We start from the raw sequence: 12,023 nt of genomic DNA, 5'->3' as shown, positions 1-12,023 counted from the left end.
CTTGATTCTCATTTCTTGAATCATTCACTTTTAAATTATGATGTGCAACTAAGTTTGATGTCTACACTACTACAAAATGGTTCATAGATCTCCCCCATATTTTTGTCTTAGCAAAATTTTTAAAAAAAGCCCTCTATATTTTTGTTATATGGCGGCTTTTGAGGATCACATTATTCGGCTGGTTAAATAAAAACCATAATGTCTGCTGGTGTGCATGTCTATAGACTGTTACGTGAAAATTTGCGTGTTGCGCAAGTTAAAGTTATATGTTATAATTCTAACAAATATGTTATTTATATTGATTATGTCAGTGATATTAACTATTAAAATAACAATTGTGACCCTAAATTGATATATAAAATTGAAATAGCTTTAAACAATATTATTCAATTATAAAAAATTTAATTTTATTTTTTCATTTAATGTTAATTATAACTATTGTTATAAATAATTAATTTTAAATTGTTTATTTGACCATATTTATTAATAAATTTAAATGTAGTTATAGATTGAAGGGTTAATAATTTAGGAGGGTAACGAATTTTGGTTTTTGTTTACAATTAGGTAACCTTTTTTTTTTACCATTAAATTTGTTTGATCTGTTCAAAATATGGTAATATGATTGGTAATTACTAGTGATATTACCTTATTATGAAAAGAGGTAATCAAATGTGTACGGAAAAAAAATGGTTACCTAAAATGGACAAAAACCAAATTTTCTTACCAGTTTTGATAATATTGAGTTCTTTATGCTAAGTGCAAGTAGTCATAAGACATACTAATGTGACATGGAATCGGGTCATCAAGTATTGGTGTGGATGGTAGATCTGAAATAAGTGTCGTTAATTACCAATCATATGGTGATGGAGGTCCAATAGTGGAGGTCCGTGGCGGCAGATATGGTGGTTGGGTTGACACCCTCACCTACGGTTGCTAGCTATAACCTCGACGGATCAATCAAAACGGGTGATAATTATCTTTAGTTTATGCACGACATCCAATGAAGCGTCTAAGGGGTTGCATCTAGTCACATAACTCGGTTATAAAACTCACTATAGGCATTAACCAGACTCTTTATTTAGAAACCATGGATTCGGTTTCTCTTTTTATTTAGCATTAACTGGATCATTTATCTAGAAACCACATGTTCGGTTTCTCTTTTTATCAAACATTTTAAATATTGATTTACTTAAGATTTATTCCTTTATCAAGCATTTTAAGTATGAAATTACTTATGATTTATATTTTTATCCAACATTCTAAGTATGGATCTACTTATGATTTATCCCTTTATCAAACATTTTAAATATGAAATTACTTATGGTTTATCTCCTTAACAAACATTTCAAGTATGAATTTACCTATGATTTATCTCTTTACCAAACATGGTTTTCTAATTAGTTTTTAATTAATTATTAAACCATAATAATTAATAAACTAATTTATACTTTATTAATTCTACTTAATTTGAGTCTTGAGGGCAACCTAAGATGACATTGTTATTATTAGAAATATTACAAATAGTTAATAATCCTAGACACACGTTCCAACACCTTATCCATTAGGTCCATTAGGCTTGGCAGAGTGGGTTTGACACCCTCCTCGGCAGTGCCTACGTGGCTCGGCAAACACCGGCCAGCCTTCTCGGTTTGTTGAATTCGGTAGGGAACTACTGATGAGAGAAAAAAAGTATATGAATTCGAAGATGCAATAATGGTCCCTGGAAATCCCCTTTTTCTACATTTTCTACCTTAAACTTAAAGTGATAAATACAATATTTACCCTTATGCTTTATAAAATTAACATTTGAGTTATTTTTTATTTTTATTTATTTATTTATTTATTTATTTGTGATATTTAATACCTTTTATTAATTCTAATAAACTTCTTCTATATAAGTTAAATATTATTATACCCCAAAATATAATTTTATTTTATAAAGTTCATAAAATATAATCAATATTTTTTATAGAAATTAAATTTAAAAAAAATGTGCCTACGTGGACTGTAGCAAACGTGACACCACTCTCTCCTGCCTTAGGAGATTAGGAGAGTTGGAGAAGCAATTCACTTACATGCTAGTCGCTTACACCATTACACGCCCCTGGCAGTGTCCACTCTTTTCCTGCTTCTAGCTTCTACTCTTCTAGACACATCACACATGCTTAACCTCGTCATCACAACAACTCAGCCCACCATAGTTTATCACATCGTAGTGGTCCAACGGGCACATGTAGAGGTTTAGACTCCAACGACGCATTGTAGATTTCCATCACCATCTGGTGAGTTGAGTTGATTTTGTATTTTTGTAGCACATTGTAGATATCCATCTATATATGGTGAATTGAGTTGGTTTTGTATTTTTGTTGCAAGGTATCACCCATTTTTCTTTCTTGTTTTTCCCCAAATCTATATATTTGTTGTTCTTTGATGTGTCATTTGAATCGTTTTTGAGTTTCTAAGTATAAGAATATTGAATTCATTTTAGATCTCGTCTCCCAATTAAACTAGGATTGTACGTTAAGAGTTACAGTGGTATTCATAGTTGCATTTCTCTGTATACAGTCAACATTATACTATATCCCTCTTAGCTAAAATCATGTTGACTTTCAAGGTCAAGTAGACTCTTTCTTATACTAAAAATTTTAAATTAACTAGTTCCTCTTTTCCTTGATAAAAAGCACTTAAATAGATAAGTTATATATGAATGTTATAATTGCCCTTTCTTTTTAGATCTAAATATATGCTTAAAGTGGAAGTTGATTGTGAAAATGTCATTTTAAGTCACATTTAATTTGTTGATGTAAACCATCTTTAGTGATGAAAGAAACATCAATAGTAGCCACTAGCCACTCTTATGGTCGCATGCCAAACCAACAGAAAGATCAAATGAAAAAGGATAAAAAAATCAAAATGCATCAAGTAGTTATTCCAGATTTTTTATTTTTTATTTTTTGTTTTCAAAATCTGATTTTGGTCGGGATTTTGGGTTCGAGTCGGGTTTGGGGATGAGTGTTGCAACTCATTAGAGAGGGGGATGAGGAGATGTAATAGGGCCACTTCATTTAATATTGGTTATTTTAATAAAATAAAAAGTTAGACAGTCAAAAGTCTTTTTGGCCAAATAACACTTAACTACTAAGATAAGAATGATAATAACATCAAGGCCTAAAACAAAACCTAGAGTTTTTTAATAACAACATAGTCTATTTATGTAATTTACGGCCGAAGAAAATTATAATTTATTGTGATTTTTACATATCACCTAAAAGAAAACCAAATCACAACAAAAATATCACTTTTACACAATTACCTAATAAAAAGAAACAAGCCATTGCCATTTGAATTTTCGGCCTTTGGCGCTTTTACGCTCCTCAAAGAGTCAAAACCATCATTATCTACCTTCCCATTTCTTCTTGAGGCATCTCCATTGGAATGTTCAGTGAGAGGTCAATTACTTAGAATTAACCTCATTTTTTTTGTCTAATAAAAAGCTTTTCTAGATAGGTTAATTAATCATTGAAACTTGTTTTTTTTTCTTACGTTTAGAATGTGTAGCTTTTTTTAGTCAATATTATCAACTATTTAGATATATTTTCTTGAGTTTTGTTGCATTTTACAATGTTAGAATGCGTTGCTTTTTTGGTCAATATTATCAACTATTTAGATGATATTTTCTTGAGTTTTGTTGCATTTTACAATGAACACGCTTAAAGATTTCTTATCTTTGACTAATTTGTTTATTATATTTTAATGTCTAATATTACATATTAAATTTTATAATGCTTATATAATATTTGATGTTGTCTAATATTAAATATTAAATTTTATAATTTCATATGATATTTAATGTTTTTGTCAAGTACTTTTAAAAAATATTAAAATAAATCTCTTTTACAGAAATGAAATAAATTAGTCAATTTTATTGTTGTTAGAAAATGATAATGTTTAGGTTAATATTTATTTTTAAAGATTTAATAAAGTCACAGCAATCTGAAGCGGCAAAAATACATAGATGACCTGCTTGTCATCAAGTCCGTATAAGAATTCATGTTCTAGAACTAGAACTCTAGAAGATGCATTTCTGATTTGAGCTCGTACGGACCTACCTTCAGTTTCTACCAAAAACTACTTTATTTGGTAAAATTTCTTTTGTGAATCTTTTGATTCGGTATTGTTTGATGTAATCATAAAATTCAACTTGGATCGACGAAAGTGACTATAACTGAAGCATGCTTTCTTGCTTTTAGTACTCAGGAAATAGGTATACACTGGCAATTAATGCTCAATGCAGTTGCAGTGTCTCGATCTTTCTTTGAAGTTCTAACATTAACGTGAAATTGAAATTGAAGATGAAGTTCTAACATTAACGTGAAATTGAAATTGAAGATGATTTGGTGGTTGATCTTAAGAGAGTTGTTTGTGAACTCCACTCAAACACATCGTCACATTTGCCTACCAACTGTTTGATGAAATGCTTGAGTGAGATTTGAGGTTTTAAAAATCGTTATTCCTACAGTTATGTTATGTTTCAAGCCTCCAAAATAAACGTGCATTTATGTCATACAAACACATTCCTGGACCTTATGGGTGTCAATATCTGGTTAGGTTCAAAAACCAGCTTTAAGAAGTTTAAGCGGTTCATTGCGCTCTATTATCTGTTCCTTGCATGTTTGATTGCTCTAGTTTTTCTTTTTCCATCAGGTTCTTTATCACTTCTTTTCCTAGAAAAAGGGAATACCTTTTGTAGATGAGATAGGTTGACTTCACCCCAACAGGACGTTTCTTCCTATCTTACATGTGGTACTGTAAGTTCTCTCAGTTTGCTTAACATCTTAAGCCTATAATTTAAACGTCTATAGCTAGCTTGGAAAGAAGATGTGAAGGAATACAGAGTTCTGGCTATTTGTGAAGTTCTCAACATATCCTTGCTTTCTCTGGAAGTAGCCATAAGATTAAATGTTGCACCATATTTAATGCTATTCTGGGAATAACACCAATATTTTTCAGAGGATAACACAAAATTGTAGATCCAATAGAACAAAGAAACTTAGCCCTATCCTAAAATGTGTTATTTATCACAAGTGAGCTGGTGGTTTGACATCAAGAGTTAAAAATGTGTTATTGTTTATACTCTATAATCTATTTTTCTTGAACTCATGAATATATATAAACATTTTTAAGAGAGTATTGTACGTTTTCCCATATTAATATTTCTTGTTTCACGTTTGCATATTTGTGGATCATTATGCTTGCCTTTTCGTTGCAATCAGACCATGCTTAAGAATGTGCTTTTTGTAGCTAACTGGATTGAAGTCAGTTCATGTTGTTTCATTTTCTCTTTTCCCTGTTCCATTGGCAAAATTAATCAACAATTTGGAAAATCTTTCAGCATAACTGCATCTGTTTCTGTTTGTGTTTGTGTATGCAGGTGGAGATGGTTGTTAAAAAGAGTAAGCTCAAGCTCAAAAAGCCACGTGATAATAACACCTTAGACCCTCCAACAACAAACTACATTTTTAAAACATTGATTTCAGCCCTTGAATCTCACGAGGTACAAATTTTCAAGCAATTAACTTGTTTGTTTCTCCCTTTCAGTATCTGTTTATGATTTTGCCATTTTGTACTCCGTCCCTTTTAGAAAAAATTTGGTACTTTTTCAATTCATATATGACTTGTGGATTGTTGCAAATTAATGTGGCTGGGTTGTTTCCCTTTCACATTCTAAGTTTGAAGTTTACCAATTTTCTCATAATTTTTTAATTTCTTATCAAATCTTGAAATGACATAGTCCTTTCAGACGCATACAGGACTTGGTACTTGTTTCTTTTTTATTCAAGTTACTTAATCATATTGTGACTAACTATTATTTATAGCAATTGTTTTTTTAAGTATATTTCAATTTTTATGATTTGTCGTTTACAATTTTAAGTCATAACAGTTCTCAGATAAATAGTAATTTGCTATTGAACATTATTTATAGACGCAAGGGTAAAATGGTAATTCACTCCAAAAAAGAAACATTCTTTGTCTATATCAGTTATTCCAAAGAAACATCACTTATCCATTCAAAACAACACTTTAAGGAAAAGAAAGAAACAGGCCCTTAGATAGCATAGCCATGCAGAACAGTTTCTGAATTTTGTTTCTATTTCTGTTTTCTTGTTTGTTGCATCTTTTTTTTACAGAGTTGTAGGTATCATATATATTATAATATCATGTATAATCAATAACACTCTCTTCTAAGCTGCTTCCAACTTGTAACTTTTATTTTTCTTTTATAATCAGGGTATCAAGTCACAACTCTTGAAAAGCACATATTATTTGCTCGTTCAATTATCTTCAAAGCAACAACTTTCTGTAGGCAAAGGAGGCGATCAAAATGAGTTGTTCATGAAAACCAATGAGGGTGAAGTTAGGTTGAGTTTAAGGGATTTATGTACACTCTCCAATACCCTCTTTAAGGATCTTGAAAAGAGGTTGAAGCAGTTGCATGATGTATCTCTTCAACTGGAAGAAGTAAATCTACTGATAAGATGTTGTGTGGTAACCTTGACAATGGCGTTTCATCTACCCCAAAAACATTTTTTGGAAAGCGGAAGAGTTTTTCTTCTGATATTCAAAAAGTTAAGTTTACTTGAAGTAGCAGATAAGAAGAATTCACATTCTTCTTGTCAATGCATGTGTATTGGTGAGAATTCTTCTGATTCCTTTGCTGAGGTTGCATCATTATCATCTTTACACCTCTTTCATCCCTGCATTCCTTCTATCACGACAATCCTTGAGGTAATTTTAGATATATGTTTTTTGTTTCTATTTTATTGTTTCACCTGAATAATAAACTGTAAATTACCAACAATATATTTATGACTCGTCAAAATTGGAGGTATAAGGAAAAAGCAAAAAAAAAAAAAAAATGATCCCATCTAAGTTTGACATGCTGTTAGCATGGAAAGAATTAGAACCAAAAACTATCTGATTTAGCCTTGGGAATCTCATGCAATCACCAGTCTATATAAGATAAGTTCAGAAAGGCTTGTTAGTAGGTATTTCTTAATTCTTAATCAGCTATAGTCTGTATAGTAACTATAGTTTCATAACGGATTGAACCCATGTTGACCCATTTAAATTTCAAACTTAAAAAAGAAAAAGAAAAAACACACTATAATTTAACTCTCGACTTTCACTTTTAGTTTGACTTTGTTCTTTGAACTCAACTTTAAGATGCGCCCCAAATGGTATAGGTTTTAATAAGTTCAGGCTTTTTTTTTTTCTCTATATATATATATATATATATATATATATATATATATATATATATATATATATATATATATATATATATATTGAATGGCTGATTTTTATCTATATTATATATTAAGATATTAAGATAGTAATTTGCATCTTTTGATGATATGTGATGTTAACAGGTACTTACAGACGAGCTTCTGGTGCATGGGCGTGTGAGAAAGTATTTGCACTTGATTCATTCTTTGTCTCCTACTAACCAATGTTTATTTAAGCATGGCCCTAATTCTGCTGACTTTGGAATACTGATGGAGATGATATTTTCTCATTTTTCATTATCAATATCCAATGACGGGTATCTTGAGGAATTTCTTAAAAAAATAACGTGGGCCCAGTCTGATGATAATCACAAATCATTGGAACTAAGCATCACTGCAGCTAGAATTTTGCTGCAAAGTCCGGTTTTCCTTTCTTCACCAAACTTATTGCAGGCCCATATCGTTTCATTGGTTTCCAATGTAATTAATCTTGACATAATTACCGAAATGCCCTTGCGACTTATCCATCACTACCTTCCATTATTCGAAAGCTCTGTTACCATGTACACACAACACATGTCCAAATTGAAAACTGAGAACCATTCAGCTAACACTAGTGGCATTTCGGTCATTTTACACACGGAAACCTCTCAGCCTTCTTTCGAATCGTGTATCGAGCCTGCGAAAAGGACGAAACTCGATGAAACGATAACTGCATTGAATTACTCATGGAACTTAAATCTACGAAGAGAGTTTTTCAAGAAAAAACTCGACCTCTTAGGTTCCTGTATGGAGTATATTGACGAAACTGCCCCTCACGTACTTGACATAGCATGCCGAGATGAGGTTATATCTTTCTTAAAATGCATGTTAACGAGAGCTGCTAATGATGATAACGACATGATCCAACTTCCTCTCAACGGTGACGCTAGTCTGCAAGATATTTGTCTTCTAGCATCTTTATTGATGCTAATGAGCAATTCATTGATTCAATCTATTTGGTGTCTAAAAAAGCAACAGCATAAGGATCAGCATCCCATGGAGTATGATTTTATTTTGGGCATCATCAAATGTTTCAAAGAATTCAGTCCCATCCAAAAATTCTCCTACAACGTTATGGAAAGTTGTAACGAATCAAGGCTGATGCTTATACATTTTTTGGGATTGCTATCGTTAGGCTTTGATAGCGGGCTTGATTTTTTAGTCAAGAGTTGCATTTCAGTGATAATGGCTTTGACTAATTTATATGTTTTTGAAGAGGGTAATATTGATGCCTTAAAGACATTATGTTTATCATCACAAACAGAAACATCTCTTACCATTTATGAAAAGGTCAAATTTCTGTTTTTGTGCTTATTCTCACATGTTCACTGTCAATTGTCATGCTAACTGAGTGAGCTTTAACAAATGATGCAGCCTCTGGTAGTGGCAGCCAAGTTTCAGAAGATAAGGGCACTGTATGTGAGGTATGTTACTTAAGCTACTTGTTTAAACTTTAAACTAAACATGCAAGAAATAGCATCCTACTTTAATTCATTTGTTTATCATAGCAAGTAAAGGATTAGTTTGTCAGCAACAAATACAAATACAAAGCAATTTGCTGTGCTATAATCTAATCGGCTAGATTTTTCAAGGTATGATGTCTTAATGACAAAAACAGACTGAATAAATAAATTGAAAGTACAGTTTTGTGATTAAATAAATTGCAATGATTATTAATACATAAATAAATTAAAGTGGGTCTTGCTTTTATCCCTTAATACATGCTTATCATGCAAGTTTACATTTTCTGTTTATTCTTTTGATAAAGCAGCACTTTGCTTACATGTGATACATTGTCTCTGTAAAAAAAAGCAATCCCAATTCAAACACTGCTTAGTGCCTTTGTTTTTTTTTTTTCCTCCCATACAGAGACAGTGTTGTCTCTGGATAAATGTTGTTTGAAAAAAATAATGGCACACTTGGGGAAATGGAAGGAATAAATGAATGAGGGGTTAAAAAAATATAAAGGGGGAAGTCTCATATGTATTAACTCGTTCTTTCTGCATTATGTATTAAAAAAATAGCTTATTAGAGTAAAACCCTGCCCTTATTATTAAGTCCATTCAGAGTCGGTTAAAAAGAATATATTCCACCATATTGCATTAAACAACAGAGAAGCTGATTCCTTTGAGCCCAGTCAGTTTGTTGTTATGCATTGCAGAACAAGAAGGCATTATTGTAGGTTTGGCCTGAATTGGACAAAATTGAAACTTTTTGTCTCGTTGAAAAAGGTGTTTGTGCAAAAGACGTAAAATGGGACAAATACAAGTTTTAAAAATTGCGTACTAATGTTTCCATATGCTTCTCTTAGCAGCAGTGCTTATGCCTCAAATGACTCCACACCAACACAAGGTTTGGATCCAGATAGCATAGAAGAAACTTGCAGTGGGGAGATGTACCTCAAGACCCGATTATTAGGGTCAGGGTCGGGTAATGTGACTGATTTTGATGATTTAGCTGACTTTGTTGAGTGCAAAAAGGGAAAGGATTATGTTGGCTGGTTAAAAGATCGAGATAAATTTAGAAAACGGAAAATAAGCAAAAGAGTGAAACGTATGTGGGATAAAAAGAAGCAAGCATGGAGAACTATGAGGGGGAAGGCTTAGATACATTTCATTCAAAAACTCTTGTTTTCAAAGTTCAAACATGTATAGAAAATCATTGTAGGACAATTTGTAGCCCTTTCATTTTGTAAAGTTATTTTGGGGTGACCAGTTATTGGTCATAGATATCATTGCTTATGTGGATAAATTGATTTATCCATTATTATGTTATATTCTTAATTATAGATTATCCAAATATAAGTATGTATATAATGCTAGCTTTTATGTTGTCTTTGTTTTTTAGGAATAATCATAAAAATTATGAATTTATTCAATTATGATTTCTGTGGCATTTTCTAAGATGACCATCCTATATCCAAATATAAGTATGTATATAATGCTAGCTTTTATGTTGTCTTTGTTTTTTAGGAATAATCATAAAAATTATGAATTTATTCAATTATGATTTCTGTGGCATTTTCTAAGATGACCATCCTATTCGACATGAGTCATGTTGTCGGACTAGATTAACTTTGTTACGGGCTAACTATAATTATCAAAAGTATATTTTGTTGATAATAAAGTACATCTTGGATTGTTTGATTTCGGATTTTGGACTAACATTATAGGGCTGTAAACGAACATGAACAATGGTTTGTTCACGTTCGTTCGTTTATGTTTGTAAACATACTAAACAAACATAAACGCACAAAGATAAGCAAACACAATTGAACATATATAAACATAAACGAACATATAATATAGTAAACTTAAATGAACGAACATAAACAAACGTAAACGAACAACATAAATGAACGTAAATGAACAACATAAACGAACGTTCACGAACATAAATGAACGAACGAGACCATTGTTAATGTTCGTTCGTTTAACTAAACGAACAAGAATTTGTGTTCATGTTCGTTCATTTATTAAATAAACGAACTTACCGACGAACGGTTCACAAACGGTTCACTGAAACGTTCAGTTCGTTTACAACCCTAATTGTAAACAAAAGAAAGAGAAAGAAACACAAAAAAGTCGTCAAAACCTTATGAACCATTCTGAAATTTCATTAAAATGCATTGTTTTTTAATGAATTCTAACAAAAAGTTGGGGTTACATAGCAAATGTGAATTAAATACGATATAATGTCATAAGATGTGCAATGTAGTTGAAAATTGATGATATTTATTTCGGATGAAGTTCCAATTGCCACCTCTTTCTCACAGAAACAAAGGTTTTGTTTCCTATTATGAGTTCCTCTTTAGATGTTATGGCTTGAGAAATAAGATGATGAATACATTTGGATCGTGTTCAAGATAGAGTGATAAGGAGGAGCCAACTGTGTTTTAGTTAACAAACACAATTGAACATATATATAAACATAAACGAACATATAATATAGTAATGTAATAAAAAACAATTTAACATATATCAACGTAAGTAACTTAAACGAACGAACATAAACGAACATTCACGCACATAAATGAACGAACAATACTATTGTTCATGTTCGTTCGTTTAACTAAACGAACAAAATTTTTGTTCATATTCGTTTATTTATTAAATAAGCGACCTTCCTGCCGAATGGTTCAGAAGCGGTTCGCGGTTCGTTGAAGGTTCAGTTCGTTTACTACTAATTGTAGACAAAAGAAAGAGAAAGGAAGACAAAAAAATGTCGTCAAAACCTTATGAACCATTCCGAAATTACATTAAAATGCTTTGTTTTTTAAATAATTCTAACAAAAAGTTAAGGTGACATAGCAAAAGTGAATTAAATACAATAGAATGTCATTAGATGTGCAATGTAGTTTAAAATTGATGATATATATTTTAGATGAAGTTCCAATTGCCACCTATTTCTCACAGAAACAAAGGTTTTGTTTCCTATTATGAGTTCCTCTTTCGATGTTATGGCTTGAAAAATAAGATGATGAATACATTTGGATCGTGTTCAAGATAGAACGATCAGGAGGAGTGAACTGTGTTTTAATTAACATACACAATTGAACATATATAAACATAAATGAACATATAATATAGTAAAAAAAACAATTAAACATATATGAACATAAGTAAACTTAAATGAACGAACATAAACGAACAACATAAACGAACGTTCACGAACATAAATGAATGAATGAGACCA

The 12,023-nt window shown here is 31.3% G+C and overlaps 1 protein-coding gene across 5 annotated transcripts; it reads left to right on the top strand.

Annotated features, from left to right (window-relative positions):
* The first annotated feature begins 3,992 nt into the window (after nucleotides 1-3,992).
* LOC145108611 (2-isopropylmalate synthase) lies at nucleotides 3,993-10,111 on the top strand. Of its 5 annotated transcripts, XM_079045647.1 has the most exons (7): nucleotides 3,993-4,140; nucleotides 4,251-4,494; nucleotides 5,432-5,554; nucleotides 6,289-6,786; nucleotides 7,431-8,618; nucleotides 8,703-8,752; nucleotides 9,640-10,111. In XM_079045647.1, exons 3-7 carry the CDS (start codon nucleotides 5,438-5,440, stop codon nucleotides 9,932-9,934), a joined length of 2,148 nt encoding a protein of 715 aa, XP_078901773.1. In that variant the 5' UTR covers nucleotides 3,993-4,140; nucleotides 4,251-4,494; nucleotides 5,432-5,437; the 3' UTR covers nucleotides 9,935-10,111. The 5 variants fall into 5 exon arrangements, with proteins under 5 accessions (XP_078901773.1, XP_078901777.1, XP_078901776.1 ...); XM_079045651.1 differs by lacking the exon at nucleotides 4,251-4,494 and having other exon boundaries at nucleotides 9,646-10,111; XM_079045650.1 differs by lacking the exon at nucleotides 4,251-4,494 and having other exon boundaries at nucleotides 9,643-10,111.
* Nucleotides 10,112-12,023: the final 1,912 nt, after the last annotated feature.

The sequence above is a fragment of the Lactuca virosa genome, chromosome 4 (genome assembly GCF_052849685.1).
Source record: "Lactuca virosa cultivar CGN04683 chromosome 4, Lactuca_virosa_CGN04683_v6, whole genome shotgun sequence".
NCBI classification, from domain to species: Eukaryota; Viridiplantae; Streptophyta; class Magnoliopsida; order Asterales; family Asteraceae; genus Lactuca; species Lactuca virosa.
Note: the sequence above shows the minus strand (reverse complement) of the source record. Positions and strands in the feature narration are given on the sequence as shown.

Excerpts from the sequence above, each read along its gene's own strand:
- LOC145108611 (XM_079045646.1), top strand. The coding sequence starts at position 5,438 with ATGGTTGTTAAAAAGAGTAAGCTCAAGCTCAAAAAGCCACGTGATAAT. Across the intron at positions 5,555-6,288 it reads CAGCCCTTGAATCTCACGAG|GGTATCAAGTCACAACTCTT; the intron begins GTACAAATTTTC and ends TTTTATAATCAG. Across the intron at positions 6,787-7,430 it reads CTATCACGACAATCCTTGAG|GTACTTACAGACGAGCTTCT; the intron begins GTAATTTTAGAT and ends TGATGTTAACAG.